This window comes from Gavialis gangeticus, unplaced genomic scaffold (assembly GCF_001723915.1).
Source record: "Gavialis gangeticus isolate Ggan-Ray unplaced genomic scaffold, GavGan_comp1, whole genome shotgun sequence".
In the NCBI taxonomy this organism is placed as follows: Eukaryota; Metazoa; Chordata; order Crocodylia; family Gavialidae; genus Gavialis; species Gavialis gangeticus.
The window spans coordinates 84,550,010-84,567,391 of NW_017729025.1; the positions used below are offsets into that span (position 1 = coordinate 84,550,010).

Here is a 17,382-nt window from a genome sequence, read left to right on the forward strand (position 1 = left end):
AAAAAAAAAAAAAATCCTTCTCTCTTCCTCCAACAGATCTCCTTAGGCAATATTTTCAGGTAGGACACCAGTGTGCGCATTTGACATGGATTGCAGATTCCATATACATTAACACATTAATAGTAGGTCAACTGGTTCTAAAGCCTATATTTCTATTTAAAATATCTTATCATAAAAATATACTGATTTTATAAACTGTTTAATAAATTACAGAAGATCAGTTTCACTGTTCATGACAGTCACGTACAGACTGAGGCCAAATTCAACCCTAATGTGTGTAAGCTTAAGTCCACTGAAGCTGCTGGACTTGCACAGAAATGGAGTTTGGCCCTTGATTTATATTTTACAGGAATAAAATAAGTATATTGAGGGAGATAAACTAAGCATAAGGACAGAATAAAGAAACTGAACTTCAGGAGGGATTAAGAAAAGCAGGGTGTCCCTTATTTCCAAGCAGACTTTCAGTTTTGAGAAGGAAAATTCACCCTTCAGCCATTATGTAATCAGCTTGTATTGCTTTTACCACAACAAAATCCTGGTAAGGTTCTGTTAGTTCCTTCCCAAACCATAACTTTACATTTGGGGGGAAAGAGGGGAAGCTATTAATGTAACTTGTAACAGATTCCTTCTGGAATAGCAGAGTCAGCACAATCCAGTTTGTATTAGTTTTCCTTATTCTTGGATATACCTTCTGCCTTAAAGTGAGTTTCTGTATCTATATGCTTGCTCAGAGCTATTCTTAAGGACAAAATCCTAGTCTGTACCCAAGCAAGACTTCCACTAAACCAAGAACGCCATGTGCCCCTGGAGGCAGAGGGGGCTAGGTGAGCTCCCGCAGGTGGCGGTGGTGCTGTCAGCGGCAAGGGAGGAGCTCCCACAGGCAGCCACGGCACTGTTGGCGGTGGGAGAAGGGAAGGGGAGGGGAGTGGCAAACGCTGACCGGCAGTTGACAACCACCCACAGATGCCACTAGCAGCACTGGCAATCACGGACTGCTCGCAGACGCTGCTGGCAGTGCCAGTGGTGAGAGGCAACTGCCCACAGGGGATGCACCACCACGCTCAGGGCGGTGCACCCGCATGCACCCCCTACGCATTGTCAATGCACTACACTTCATGTAGGACATAACATGCAATGTAACATGATGTTAGCAGAAGGCATAGCAGGGCAGCCCCTGAGAAGCCAGGGCTGTAACTGGCAGCGCACAGATCTTATGCATCCAATGAGGGTTAGTGTGCAGCCTTCCTGGACTCCGACCCAGCCTCTGCTCCCTCTGTCCATCCAGCTGCAAGAGCAGCTGGGGGTTCAGGACTCCCCCTCCCTCCTCTGGCTTCTGCTTCCTGCCCCGGGGGGTGGGGCATGGCATAGCCCCTAGCCTGAGGTACCCACACAACATGGTGAAGTGCAGCAAGGGGACATGCATGCAGCGTGCAGTCTGGGAAGAGGGGGAGGAGAGGGGCTGTGGCTTGTACTGGTGCAGCCTGTGTGGCATACAATCAGGCTGCATAGAAATTGGACAGACCTGTTAGAGAATAACTTGTTAGAGACAAAGACACCTTCAGACTAATATGGTTAACTACCTATCTATATGAGGTTAGCAGTGGTTGTCCATCCCACCCCCCACCACACAAAGAACTGAGTCAGGAAAAGGGGAAGAAGTGAATTTCCTCTACAGTTAGAGGGGAAAAAAAAAAACAAACGTATTTTTCCACTTGCTGTCCTCACAGATTGGAGAAAACAGAACACACTGTTCTGTTACAGCTGAGCAAAATGGGGATAGGAAGCAGTAAGTTGGTCAAAGCATCTAGTAAAACCAGATCCAAGAGGAAGTACAGAAGAAAAGACTAGAGAAAAATGGACTCTTTCCCTCAAAAAAGTAAAGAAACATTGCTAAACAAGTGGACTTCTTCCAACACAGGATTGGAAGAAGACCCCCAAAGCAGAGGACCATCTAAACTGGGGGGGGGTGGGGGGTGGAAATGCGTCCCAGGGGCCAGATGCAGCCCGCCAGACCATTCCATCCGGCTCGCAGGGCCTCTAGAAAATTTATAAAATTAGTGTTTATCTGCCCCGGGCTGCCTGTCATGTGGCCCTTGATGGCTTGCCAACACTCAGTAAGCAACCCTCCACCCAAAATAATTGCCCAACCCTGATCTAAACAGTGGCACAAAGGAATTAAAAGAAGCTGCTTTAACACACATACAAGCAGCAGGAGAAAACCCAAGTCAAAACTTTCATAAAAGGTATACAAACTCTTGCTTCTGGCTAGACAATGAACCCATTCCCGCCCCCCCCCTGTAATTAAGAAATTTCCTCAGGAATAATGAGCTTTCTTATACCCAAAGAAAAGATGTACCAGTTGGCCTGTAGCTGAAAGACAGCTTAGGGCCTAACTGAAGTAGAAGTGCCTTTCTGTCCATTCTCATAAAACAGCAAATCTGCAGGATCAACAAAAAATAATTTGAGTATTGTTAGATCAATGATGCTGAAATAAATATTCTTAGCTATAATCACAAGGTAAAATTATAAATTATGAATACAAGCTAATGAAAAAGTGTGTGAAAATGTTTAAGAAGTTTCATTTGGGCATATTTCGGTTATAGAATATCTTGAGACCCTATACTGCAGCTATGCAATTTTACAGATGTGCTTTAAGATTTGACACATTTCATTCAAAAAGAGATAATGAATTTACTTTAAAATAGCCAAAAACATGCTCTGAAAGAAATTGTGAGAGAGCCCTCTCTCACTTCACTACACCAATGAAGATGCTATGCTGAACAGCTGGTTACTAAAAAACATCTGATGAACACATTAGATCAGGTCTTTGAATTATATGAAAGTTTCCCAGATCAATTTTTTTTAAAGTGCATAATGAAATACTTAGAACTATCACACATATAACAATCTCTTTTGTGGCTTTATTGAACACATACACAAGATGTTACTATAAATATAAAACTAGAATCATGTAAAAGGGTACATTAAAATTTTTGTTTCCACCTGGTGAGGGGTTTATTATTTTTTTTAATATTCTGTCTTCAGCCATCAGGTTACATACTAGCAGTAATAAAGAAAAAATATATTTAAAAAAATCTCCCTCCTTCATTTAAGGGGGTTCTTTGGATTGCTTTGCCCCAGAAGGTATTGCTAAAAATACATTCTGCTGGGATTCAAGAGAAAAAATGCTCAATATTACCATTATTTTGATACCCATGTTATTCCATGGTAAAGGTAGTAAAAGGCATGTCCTGCTCAGGCACAAAGACCTGAACTGGTTGGCAAATTTGGCATCAGGAAGATTTTGTCCCTCCAAAACTATCCTGAAATTCATGGGGATGAGAAATTGCCTTCCTCTGAAGCACTGAACAGGGATCAGTTAAAATTGATGGTGTATAACCTGTATGATCAGTTTTCTTCCATTGTACTGCTTGAAGGACACTGAAATGCTGGTGAATTTATGCTCCTTCCCCAGTTTTTTTCTTTTCAATTTATTAATAATACTCTAAAGAACCAATACACCTTCCACTAAAGTGAGCAGAAAGACAACTTGTGATTTCAGTGGAAGTTTAGCTCCCATAGGAGCTTGTCTTTCAAATCCAATGCTATACTAAAGAATGGAATCTCTTTTCTGCATTTACCAGCTACCTACTGACAATATAAAACTTCATTGAAGTAAAAGAAATTAAGTGGGGTACCCAGAATTAGGAACAGCCCGTCAACTAAAATCTGAAGAGAATTTATCAAGTCAACTTATATGCACTCGGACTATGCTAAAAGTTCATAAAACTCACTTCTCAGCTCAAAAAGAGGCTTCTGTTTCTGCTGAAACATTTGGACTTCCCGCCCTTCTGAGAGCCAAGCCTACACACCTGAAAACCTGAGGAATTTTATATCGCTGATTTCCTTGGAGAATATAACTTGTATTGTGCAAACCAGTTAAACAGAAAAAACCCAGAAATCCCATACTCAGTGTGGATCTAACCCTTTTTAACTAATGGACACTAGAGACAGTGTGCTTTATAAACAAAGCAAAGCAAGACATCTGTTCAGTCTAACAACAGACAGTTGAAGCAGATTTTAAACAGCTGTTTTAATATTTTACAGATTTTAAAAATAATCACTGGTAAATTTTAAAAATATTGACTAAAACTTCTCACCTTTTTTTTTTTTTTAAAAAAAAAAAAAGGGGAGGAGGTTTAGGCAATTTTTTTAAAATTAACCCTGGTAAATTTTAAAAAATTTGCCAAAAATTTTCCCCTTTTTTTTTTTTTAAATAAAAAGTTATTTCCTTGACACACTTCCCTCCCATGGATTAACATTAGAATCAGAAACAGGACATGCAGTCAAACTATTTTTTTTTACTACTTCTGCCTTAGTTATATGGCAGAAGTTTGATGATTTTATGTATGGCCTTTTCTGCTTTTTTGGGGTGTAGACAGAGTAAGTTATGCAGGGACTGATTCTCAAAGAAAGCTTTTTCAGCTCAAGTATGTAAGTATGGAAGCCACTACAAAAGGCACTTGTGATAAACATTTCTATGGTCAGCCAGAGGTATTATACAGGTAACCCTTTTACTATGCTGCTACTTACAGTAACTTGCATGGAATGTGGTTGTGATTTAAGGATGGCCTCTAAAGCTAAATTTCGAGCCTTGGTGGTTCTATACAACTGGAAAAGATTTGGGTTGTTTTCATTTGGATAGGCATTTCCCTCGATTAATCAACACCCCTCCCTGTATTTTTCACTCTGACATCTGCAAAGGTTTCCTGTGTGATGGTGGCACCAGGTGTGGAGGCAAGTTGTTGGGTAGTTCATACCCATCTAGTTTAATCTTGATGAGATGCTTCGCCAATGCAAACTCCTCATCATCCAACATCCCATCATTATCACAGTCTGAAAGTTTCCAGATTTTCCCCAGGACACTGTTTGGTAATTTGGAAGTCACCATTTCCTTCTTCGCACTAACCCCTGAGATTTTTCCATTGACTGGTGACAGAGTATAGAAGATCTCATCATACACAGGTTTATCTTTGGCAACAATCCACTCTTCTTCACCAGCTCCTTCCTTGGCACCTTCCCCATACCCATGGTCAAAGGGTCCCGCCATGGTGCCATCAAATGCTCCACCATGCACCATCTGTGTAGGCATGCTGTTTTCTTCCTGAGAGATTAGATTCATCAGAGAGGCAATTTTATTTGCCAACATGTTATCCACCGCTTCAATCAGCTTTGGTTTCAGAGAATGAAATTTGGTGAAGTCACAAACCTCCAGTTGTTCCTGCCAATGAAGAACACGCATACATAAACAAAACATGTCAAAAGTTTCTTGACAAAAACTTTCCTTACTCTACCTTTGTTGTGGTACCTGCTTCAAATGAAGGCCTCTGTCTTTAGAAATCTTATTGAAAGCAGTTCCAACAAAAAGAGCCTCCAGGGTCTTACACTCCATGGGGCTCACGTGTCCACAGATGTGAACTGTCCCTACCAGTCCACATCACTACCCTGTGCCTATCCCTACCACAGGTAACCCACCAGGATGTGGAGGCTGGGGCTTTAAGGCACCTCTTACTTGTCTTTCACTGGAGAGGCAACTGGCCTGGTATTTCCTGGGAACTGCCCCACCATGGGCAGACCCACCAGACCATCCTCCCCAGCCAGGTGTAGCTTTTGGTCATGCCCCAGGACCAGGAGCCTCCTGGCATCCCCATAGCTTCTGTCCTTACCTCCAAGAAAGTTCCATGAACAGTGGCTCAGCCAGGCAGTGTTTTTTCCAGCTGGTTGAAGCAACTGCTGCCTCAGTCCTGAGGGCCTAGGTTTAAAATGGAGGCTGCTCAGCCCCTCTTAGGAGCCCCTCCTGTTTACTGCATCTTCAGCTATTTACCTAGTTTCCTTAAAATAATATAATGATTTATACTACTTGCTAGTCAATACTAATATTAATAATGTCTAGAGTTAATTCATGCATCTGCACAGTCTCCTAGCTCCTGAGGGACACCTATTTTAATGGGACGTATTTAAAAATATTTGGACCTCCTCCAGTTGGCTGAACCTACTAAAAAGACGGATTTTAAAATAGTACTCATCTTACTATAGCAAAATGCTAGTAACCAATGTTCTTGCTAACAACTGAGGCAACTTAGGCCTGGTCTGCATGACAAAGTGATGCTGGTACACCCACAACAGATGGGTTGTAAAACACCCCCTTCACCAAGATGCGCATGCCAGCAAAACCCTTTAGGGTAGATGCAAGTATGCCAAGAAATAAGGGCATTTGCTAGCTTAGCTTATGTCATTTGTTAAAGTGATGTAGCTACTCCAGCAGAAATATTCCTTCTGTTAGTATGTTGCAACAGGATTTCTCATGTAACAGCAGGTGGCAGCAAATATGCACAACTGAGAGAATTATACCATTTTTTTCACAAGTTCTGTTGAGAAGTTTATTACAATTACAAACCCAGCTCAAAGGTTTTACTTTTTTCTTTACTTGGTCCTTAACTCCACCATCAGTGACCAGTTAACACAGAGGGAGACTATATTTAACATGTTTTCATCATATAAATCCCTTTTAAAACCTCTTCATCATTAACAACCTCTCCACTGTTCAGCTCCTGAACTAAGCCTTTTGTTCTTCTCACCTTACCGCTCATACAATTTGCTGATTTCTAAATGACCTGTATGTACTCAAAATACAGGCTGGGCCATCATTATGGATGAAAATATCTGCTCAATGCACGAGTGGTGAATTAATCAAATAAAAAATTATAAAATGTAAAGAATGGGAAAGAAAATTATTCTGAAAAGTTCATGCTGCCACAATGGTGCTTCAACAGCTTACGACCAACCTAAACAGAAAGCAACCAATTTCTTCCAATTCAGGAAACTTAGTACGTGCCCGCTGCAGTGGGGGTAGAGAGAGATCATGCAGCTGGGAAGGAATTGCACAGGTGCATGTTGCAGCTGGGGGCAGGGAAGGAAGGAATTGCTTGGGTTGCAGTTGAGGGAAGACAGAAAAACGCCTATGGTGTGCATGGTAGAGCACCTTTGGTGCCTGCCACTTCAAGGGGCAGAGCAGGCAACAGGGTAGCTGGCAGGTGTAAGCTAGCATAATGAGCCGGTCACACGACTGCAGGACAGCACTGAGATAGGAGGAGGGGGATGAGCGGCCTCCATTTTAAACCCAGGCCCTCAGGATTGAGGCAGCAGTTTCATAGTTTGTAGGGTCGGAAGGGACCTGAGCAGATCAAGTCTGACCCCCTGCCATGGCAGGAAAGAGTACTGGGGTCAAATGACCCCGGCCAGGTGTTCATCTAGCCTCCTCTTAAAGACCCCCAGGGTAGGAGCCAGCACCACTTTTCTTGAAAGTTGTTTCCAGATCCTAGCTGCCCTGACCGTGAAGTAGCGCCTCCTGATGTCTAGTCTGAATCTGTCCTCTGTCAGCTTGTGACTGTTATTTCTAGTCACTCCTGGTAGCGCTCGGGGGAACAGGGACTCCTCTAGTGCCTGCTGGTCCCCTCTGACTAGTTTGTAAATGGCCACTAGATCCCCCCTCGGTCTTCTCTTGTGGAGGCTGAACAGGTTCAGGTCCCGTAGCCTCTCCTTATAGCACCTGCCCTGCTGCCCCCTGATCATGCAAGTGGCCCTCCTCTGGACCCTCTCCATGTTGTCCACATCCCTCTTGAAGTGCGGTGCCCAGAACTGGATGCAGTACTCCAGCTGTGGTCTGACCAGTGTCTTATAGATGGGGAGGATCACCTCCTTGGATCTGCCTGAGATGCATCTGTGGATGCATGACAAGGTACGGTTGGCCTTCCTGACCACGTCCCCACACTGTCAGCCCATGTTCATAGTGGCCTCAATAATGACTCCAAGATCCTTCTCTGCCTCTGCACTGATGAGAAGGGAGTTCCCCAGCCTGTAGGTATGCTGCTGGTTCTTCCCCCCCCGGTGCAGTACCCTGCACTTGTCAGTGTTGAAACCCATCCTGTTCTCTTCCACCCACCCCTGTAGCCTGTCCAGATCTGACTGCAGCCTATTCCTTCCTTCTAGCGTGCCCACTTCTCCCCACATCTTAGTGTCATCTGCAAATTTGAACAGGGTGCATTTTACCCCTTTGTCCAAGTCGCTGAAGAAGATGTTGAACAGTGCGGGCCCGAGGATCAAGCCCTGCGGAACCCCACTGCCCATATCCCTCCAGGTCGAATAAGACCCGTCCACCACCACTCTCTGGGTGCGGCCCTCCAGCCAATTGGCGACCCATTTGACTGTGCAGGCATTGACACCACAGTCTCCTAGTTTTTTTTAATGAGAATGGGGTGAGAGACCATATCAAAGGCCTTCCTAAAGTCCAGAAAGACTATATCCACCGCGACACCTGCATCCAGGGATTTGGTGACCTGGTCATAGAAGGCCACCAGGTTGGTCTGACAGGACCTGCCTCTAATGAACCCATGTTGGTTACCCCTAAGCATAGTCTCCCCTGCTGGTCCCTTGTGGACATGCGCCAGGATAATTTTCTCAAAAAGCTTCCCCAGGTAAGACTAATGGGCCTATAGTTTCCTGGGTCCTCCTTCCTCCCTTTTTTGAAAATGGGAACCACATTGGCCCTTTTCCAGTCCTCCGGCACATCGCCAGAGCACCATGAGTGCTTGTAAAGCTGTGCCAGAAGTCCCGCAATAACCTCTGCTAGTTCCCTCAGCACTCTGGGGTGGAGATCATCAGGACCTGCTGATTTAAATACATCCAGTCCTTCCATAAGTTCCCCGACTAGGTCCTTGCTGACCCTAGGCCTGGGTGTGTCTCCCATGGGGCCTACTGGGGTCCCAGTGTGGGGGATGACCAGGTCCCTACTCAGAAAAATGGAGGCAAAGAAATTGTTAAATAGGTTAGCTTTGCTGTCTGGTGCGACGACCAGAGTTCCTAGCATGTCCTGCAGAGACCCCACATTACCCGGTACCTTCTTTTTACCCCCTATGTATTTAAAACAGGACTTCTTGTTGTCCTTGATCTGGGTAGCTAGTCCCAGTTCCATCTCTGCCTTGGCCTTCCTGACCACCCCCCTACAGCGCCGAGCTACCAAGGTATAGTCCTCTCTGGTGATGGCCCCTCCCTTCTAATGGGTGTACGCCTCCTTTTTAGCTTGGAGACGTTTCCGGATGCTTTTGGTAAGCCATGGAGGCCTTTGCGCCCTCTTGCCCCCTTTGATCCATGTAGGGATTACCTGCCTTTAGGCTACAACCAGCTGGAAAAAACACTGCCTGGCTGAGCTGCTGTTCATGGAACATCCCTGAAGGTAAGGGCAAAAGCTATGGGGATGCCAGGAGGCTCCTGGTCCTGGGGCATGACCAAAAGCTACACCCTGCTGGGGAGGATGGTCTGGTGGGTCTGCCCATGGTGGGGTAGTTCCCAGGAAATACCAGGCCAATTACCTCCCCAGTGAAAGACAAAGTAAGAGGTGCCTTAAAGCCTCAGTCCCCACATCTTGGTGGGTTACCTGTGGTAGGGACAGGCACGGGGTAGGGACAGGTCATATCTGTAGACACCTGAGCCCCATGGAGTGTAAGACCTTGGAGGCTCCAGAGAAGGGGCAGAGAGAGTGGCCCTAGTGAGGGGCAGAAACGTGTGGTGGCCCACACAGAGTAGGGTGTGTGGTGATGGCCTGAAGAACTGTGCATAAGGGTTATAGAGGAGGGTTGCAGGGGCCACCTGAAGGGCTGCACCTGGGGTGTGTTGAGTAGGGCTGCAGAAGTGGCCCGAAGGGCAGCACATGGACCAACCCCATAAGGATGTGAACCTAAGAGTGGCCCAGAGAGGGGCTAGTGGCAGAGTTCAGCCCAGTGTAAGGCATAAGGCTGGTGATCACGTAGAGTAGGGTCTGTGTGAGGGTGGCCTGATGGGCTGCATGTGGACTGGCCAGAGTGGGAGTAAGAAAGCCTGAAGGGCTATGTAGAGTAGGGCCCAAGGGGGACCTGAAGGGGCCGTATGGAGTAGGGCAGGTTGAGTGGCCCAGGGAGGGGCAGTGTGCCTGAGGCCCTGTGAAGGGCAGAGTGTTAGGGTAGTGTACCAGGTAGAATGCTAGAGGCATAGCAAGGAGCAGAGTTTGGCCTGGCCACAGGCCAGAGCTGTTACCATCTTATGATGCCATCTGAGAGGCGTGGGGCAAAGTATAGGAAAGGTCAGCCATGTATAATGCTCTTGGCACTGCAGCATAAAATGGGCACCCTCCCATATTTTACACCAGTTACTTATTCGTCAAGTTGTAGCAGGCAAGGCAGAGTAAACTGCCCCTAGACAGGTGGGTGGGCCAGTGTTGACCTGGCCCTAAGATGGCTCCCTGTCACAGCGTGTAGCCCCCAGGAGCTTAGAAGCTGGATAGCCTTGGGCTAAATGAATGGCAACTCTGATTCCATACAGTGATATATGTTTTTAATCTATAACACATTGTCAGCTAAAGGTACTCTGAGGTAGTAATCCATCATTTTTGTTATATTGTTATGACTGTAAATCTTAAATTTACAGCAAGACAGCCCTCAACAATCACGACTGACCTCTGCCAACCTTTTGCCACTGTCAGCAGAACCTACCCTCAAGTGAGCTTTATGGAAGATTGTGTCATTTTTTTTTTTAACCATTTGCAGGAGGTCGCCAATTGATAATTAGGGCACAGCTCTATGTTAGTACTATACCTGCATTTTCTTGACCTCTGGGAAATCCCCTTGTGAAATTTGGTACTCTCGTTGCAGTTCTACATAGATCTCAGGTAGTCTGCTGATCAGCTCCTTCTTCTTGTTCTCTTTTCCAAAAACAGATGGCATTTCCTTTTTAAGGTGGCTGATGATATAAGCATGGACCTAGAAGAAATTAATGAGTTCTGACATTAGCTACAGAGTCTAGACTATTTTTTCATTAAAAGGAAAACAAAAACGTTAGCTGTGTACAAACACATCTTTAAAATAAAATGCATCAACCATTATTTATTGAACGAGTCCATAAAAACAGATCAGTGGTTCTCAACCTTTTTGGACTCAGGGCACCTCTTGTTAGACTCATGGCACTCCTCAGAAAATACCAGTTCTTTGTTTTCACTCATTTTTGAGTGCAGAAAAATAATAGAGCAACTTGTGTGTGGCAAAGAACTCAAAGGCCCCAACAGCTCAGAATGGTTTTAATATTATGTATTCTTATTTAAAACCTCTTGGTTTTATCTCGTGAATCATGTCTGCGCACCTAACAATGCTAACATTGCATGGCGGTCTGTGGCACCCTTTAAAAGATCTCATGGTACCCTGGTTGAGAATCAAATTACTGAGCTGAGAAGCTACTCTACTGCTAGCGAATTTTACGCATCTTATATTTCTGAGTTTGAAGAAACATGTGCTAGACAATGAATGTTTGTTTGCTCACTCCTGAGAGCTTAATTAAAACTACATATGCCCTTAAAAATCTTCATAAAAATATGGTTGAAAAATCAGGTGCAATTACAGTGAACTCTGGTTGATTTGTTCCTCTAAGGGAAATGGGAATAATAGCAAATTATCTGGTAGTGCACAATTATCAGGATATAATTAATAATACATATTATTATCACAATAATTGGGAGGCAGAAGAGAGGGCATTGCTCAGAAACTGGAACAGTGGTGACTTACTCCACAGAGAAACCAGGATAGATTTGCACCTTGAAGACTAACTGAATCAGAGTTCACTGTAATAAAAAGGAAGAACACTGTGCTTGGTCTATCAGTGCCAAAAGTGAGAGTGAATGGGGAATGGAGAGAGTTACTGATCCTTAAACATTGTTCGGTGTGGGCAGTCTTTGTGCCTCTTGCACCCCATTTTTAGTTTTTACTAAAATAAGCTCCCTCTGCCTTGCTACAAACAGCAATTTGGGAAGAGGAGGGAAAATGTCCTTTAAATAATCTAGGCATGGTAAATGATAGGGTTATCAGAGTGGAGTGAGTGAATAAATAGGAATGTGTGTCACTTGCAAAAGAGAGACTAAGCTGTTTCTATATTTATGCAGCCACTAGAAGATGACAAGAGCACTTATCATACTTTAATAACAACATGTGTCAACTGCTCCTGAAAAGGCAAAGGAGAAAAGCAGGGGCATTTCACCATAAAATGAAAGGCATTTCTTCAGCCCTACACTGTAGTGATCTATACACGGCTCACAAATCTAGAAACAGATGCCCTCTTCAGAATGTGACTAGCTGCGCTGCACGTCATGGCACAGCTGATCTGCTTCACTGACATCTATAGATGTCCCTGGAACTTTGGGTTGCCTGCCCTCTCAGGGTTTATGAGGCCCAATTCTGTGGGAAAAGGGCCCTAGGTGTTGTGTCCTGACTTGGGATGTGCATTTGCAAGTGGATGAAATTTTCTGAAAGGGTTCCCCCCCACATCTGAAGAATGGGTGCACTGAGGGAATCCCCATAGGGGTCCCCTGCTCTGCACTTGCACAATGTGCCCAGACCAGGAGTGCAGTAGCATGATAGGTGTGCCACAGCCCCACGCTTTTCTCCCTTGACTCACCAGGGGAATGCCCTGCAAGGGAATTCAGCCCCTGCCCTGACATAGAGGAGTATGTTTGCAACTAGAAGGTTTCCCCACCCCTGATCATGGACCCTGTACCAGGGTGAAGCAGCCCGGGCCCTCTTCCCACAGGATTGGGCCCATGAAGTTGGGGGAGTTCTTGCGGAGGGGTGGGGGGTGGAGAGTTATATAGATATCAGCCACGAAAAGGAGACACAAATTATTACTATGTTCATTGCCACCACAAAATTTAAACATGTGGAGCAACGAAGAGCTATGACATCCATTTACTTGGCTTTGTATAACCATAAATACTTTTATGGTGGCACAAAATCATTGTCCGCTTGCAGCCTTAGATTCTGACCCTGCAAAGACCATGCTCACAAGTTGTAGGGTGCAACCATTCTTGGTTTTTAACACTTCTTAATAGAGGCAGGAATGGAGGGGAAAATTCGAAAGCAGCCTTCTGTATAAGAGTTCAAGTATTGCTGAAAGATATGAAAGGATAATTTGGGAAAGCCATGTTTAGAATCCTACCCATTTTTAAGACTCCCAACAGATTAAATGGATTTCAAGCATATAGTAAGGCTTCTAGGAAAAAGAAAATATGGACATGAAAGTTCAAAAGGCACAAGTCACTATAGATTCATAGATTTAGGGTCGGAAGGGACCTAGTAGATCTTCTAGCCCGACCCCCCGCCAGGGCAGGAGAACAACAAAACCCCAAAACAAAAACGGGACTCAAATGAGTCCAGCCAGGTAGGCAACCAGCCTCTTCTTAAAGACCCCCAGGGTAGGGGCCAGCACCACTTCCCTTGGAAGTTGGTTCCAGCTCCTAGCCGCCCTAACTGTGAAGTAGTTTTTGCGGATGTCCAATCTATACCTCCTCTCCATCAACTTGTGCCCATTACTCCTTGTTATGCCAGCGGGCGCTAGGGGAAACAGCGTCTCCCCCAAACCCTTCTGGTCCCCCCTAGTGAGTTTATAGACGGTCACCAGGTCCCCCCTCAGCCTTCTCTTGTGGAGGCTGAATAGGTTCAGGTCCCGCAGTCTCTCACTGTAGGGTCTGCCCTGTTGTCCCCGGATCATGCGGGTGGCCCTCCTCTGGACCCTCTCCATGTTGTCCACATCCCTCTTGAAATGGGGCGCACAGAACTGGACACAATACTCCAGCTGTGGCCTGACCAGCGTCGCATAGAGGGGGAGGATCACCTCCTTGGCTCTACTCGAGATGCACCTGTGGATGCACGATAAGGTCCGGTTAGCCCTGTCAACCATGACCTCGCATTGTCGGCCCATGTTCATCTTGGAGTCAATAATGACTCCAAGATCTCTTTCTGCCTCCGTGCTCTCAAGTAGGGAGTTCCCCATTGTGTAAGTGCGCTGCTGGTTCCTACTGCCCAAGTGCAGCACCCTGCACTTGTCCGTATTGAAACTATACTCTAGCCATTAGTCCTACCAGTTAAACTGCTGCAAATAATCCCGTGTTTGTAGAGATATGAACTTTCCATCTTCAGAGTACTTTATAACTATGACCTAAACCGCACGTGACTTTGAGCTGATGCTCCAAAGAAAAGATAAAGCCCAGAATTTGACAACCGGTTGACATGTTTCTGTTTTATTTTTGGGTCTGCTCCAACCTTCAAGACAGGCAAAGAAGCGAGGGAGAAATGGAACCAACAAACATCACAGCAATTTTGTTCAAAGATGACTGAAGTTTTGCCTAAGAAATCATGTAACAGCTATTCTACCTTAAATTTTATATAAACAGGATTAGATTATTGCCTGTCTTAGGGATAAGCAGTTGACTTCCATTCTCATGGCTGTCAACTTAGCGCATTCCATGAAAAAACTAGTTTCATGTTTAAAAATTCTACTTCGAGAAGCTTGACTATACTTTCCATATTTTCTTCATTTACTTGCACCCACATCTGAATACAGATTAAACAGAATTTGTGTTAAATAAGATGTTATCCAGCTACTTTGGAAGTGGTTCAGATGAGATCAGAAAAAAAAATCCTAAGATTTTAAGAAATAAACATCAGGACGTCATGATGCCAAAATGGCATATTTCTTTGCTGAGACACAGTAGGCAACATTAATGTGCTCTGTCTACCTATTTTCCACACCTCAGAAAGATTTCAATTAGGGTTAGGTCACCCAGGATTGTTTTACCAGTATAATTATACAGTACAGTTTTAAAAAAGCAATATAATTCAATTAGTATAAGCCTCAGAGACAGCTTCTTATTCCAGTGTAGGAGTCAACCACACTGGAATCCCTTGCCAAACAACACTCAAGTGGAAAAGTTCCTCTCATACTGGAACAAGAATGTCCATATATATCAGGATAATTGCTGTGGTTTAAAATTCACACTATGTAGGCAAACCTCAAAACACTATAATCTGCATTTTAATGTTGCTGGAATAAAAAAAAAATAGCTACAATTTTCCTTTCGAGGAACAATGGTCACAAATTGACAGAGAGCGGATTTAGGCTAGATATCGGGAAAAACTTCTTCACAGTAACGGTGGCCAAAATTTGGAATGGGCTTCCAAGGGAGGTGGTGCTCTCCCTTACCTTGGGGGTCTTTAAGAGAAGGCTGGATAGGCATCTGGCTAGGGTCATCTCATCCCAGCACTCTTTCCTACCTGGGCAGGGGGGTCAGACTCTATGTTCTGTTAAGGTCCCTTCCGACCCTCATATCTATGAATTTCACCTGATTAGGTTAATTTGATTTGAATTATTTCCTGTTTTTGGGAGGGGGAGGAAGGGGAGAACTTTTAACTTCTTTTGCTTTACTGTTGAACCTCTAACAAAGGAAAGCTGCATGTTACAATAAGGTCAGATCAGAGCCCTGTGCCCAGCCAGTCCCAATCAGAGAATCAAGGCAATTCATCCCCTGAGGCTACAGAGGAAGCAACCCGGCAAACTCAGATCAGTGCCCTGAGCCCAGCTGGTTCTAGTGAGGCAATTAGGAGAACTGCAGTGATTGCCCCCACTAGAGGCCATCCTAAGGCTGCACTCATTCCAGCCCTTAAAAGCCAGACCCAGGCTACAATACTCTGTCCAGACAAAGACTTAGGTACTTGTTCCTGGCTTTCCTTTCTTTACTACTTGGATCTCTGGCCCTGACTCAGCTCACCCTGGCTTGGCTCTGGCTTCTGATTCTGACTCCAGCTCTGAACCTTGGCTTATCTCAACTCACCTCTGGCTCACCCTGACTTGGCACTGGTTCCAGTTTGGATGCCTGGCTCACCCTGACCTCGGCATTGACTACTATTTCCCCTGACTTGATCTTCAGCCTCCCAGTTCCCTGTGAACCTGTCCCATGAACTCTGCCCACGTACCTGATAACCTTCCCTGACTGGTCATACCCCAGTTTCTAACACTTCGGGGAAGAGAGGTGTGGGGTGATGTAGAACTCATGCTGCCAGTGTCCTCGCAGCTGCTGGCATGCTTGGCCTACGCATGCCAAAAGGCGAGAGGATGAGACCAGAACAGGATGTTCTGTGCTGCTCCCATGTGCTCCAAAAGGTCTTTGGTAGCCAACACAGGAATCTGTAAGTTCAAGTCAGGTTCTGAGATTAACTATTTTCCTTCAGCCTACACTGTGTGGGTGTGTGTTTTAATCAGTTTGTGACCTACCACATAGTGCTGGTGCACTTTCCATAAAGGGAACATACTCAAAATAGGTCCCTGGAATTAGAAAGCCAGAAGTCACTGGGAGTGTCTACATGTTCACTAATGCTCTGTAATTACAACTCATTAAGTTTAATAACTCTAACAACAGGTACCAACTTAATGCACCATAACCAGAGCTACTGTACAGTAGCACCAATGCATTTTTTTTTTGTAACACTAATGCACAATAGACTAATTCTACTGCACATTAGCATGGTTTTTCCCTTCTGCAGTAATGCGTAGTAGAATTAGTCTAGCATCTGATATAGATGTGCCCACTGACTATTACAGCAAAAGCTTTGTTATCTGGCATCTCCTGGAAATGGGGGATGCCAGTTAATCAAATATGCACCATCCGGTGCACTCCCTGGCGTCGGTATGCTGGGGGACGGGGAGGGGGCCCCGCGCAGGTTGCTTTGCCCTGGGCCACAGGCCGAAGTGAGGAAAAAGAAGAACTTGGCTTGTGGCAGCAAAACCGGAAATGGGACTTCCGGTTTTGCTTTTGCCATGTCCCTTGGATGCCGGCTGGTGGAGCTTTGTGGTTGATACAGTGCTGGATAACACTGCTTTTGCTGTAATTACCTTTCTGGCAAGGAATTACATTGGCCGATTTCATTAGCTGTTGAACTCCCATATATAATTGTTACCCTGTTGCATCCTTTAAAAGGAAAGAAAAACAGTCAAGGTGATGCCTGGTCCTTGTCACAGCAAAAAGAGAAGAGACAAGATGGTAGACAGTTTTTATTAAGGGATTCTAAATTAGAACCAGTGTTCACGACGGTGTTTCATAACTTTACATGGTTTAACCCCTAGATACAGACCATTTTCAATAGTAAATTCACTACAGAGCTGCACATGCTAGCCCAATTCCACAGTTGCAGGAGACACCACTATTTTACATTTCTCCAGTCCACTGGCTCCAGACTGCTGCCTTACCAAGACAACTACTTCTACGATGAAAGGTATTTTTCAAGCTGCATGCAGCATGTTGCCCAAAGGGGGTCATAGATTTCATAGACATTAGGGCTAGAAGGGACCTTGGAAGATCATCGAGTCCAGCCCCCCGCCTAAAGGGCAGGAAATCAGCTGGGGTCATAGGATCCCAGCAAGATAAGCATCCAATTTGCTCTTGAAGCTGTTCAATGTAGGTGCTTGAACCACCTCCGA

General features: G+C 44.9%; 1 protein-coding gene across 1 annotated transcript in view; it reads right to left on the reverse strand.

Annotated features, from left to right (window-relative positions):
- Positions 1 to 4,274: 4,274 nt before the first annotated feature.
- Positions 4,275 to 17,382, reverse strand: part of EHD4 (EH domain containing 4) — a 55,023-nt gene continuing 41,915 nt past the window's right edge. The window contains exons 6-7 of the mRNA XM_019519062.1: positions 10,686 to 10,850; positions 4,275 to 5,281 (exon numbers count right to left, since the gene is read on the reverse strand). Coding sequence (XP_019374607.1) covers positions 4,745 to 5,281; positions 10,686 to 10,850 — 702 coding nt within the window. The 3' untranslated portion in view covers positions 4,275 to 4,744. The remainder of the gene's footprint in view (positions 5,282 to 10,685; positions 10,851 to 17,382) is intronic.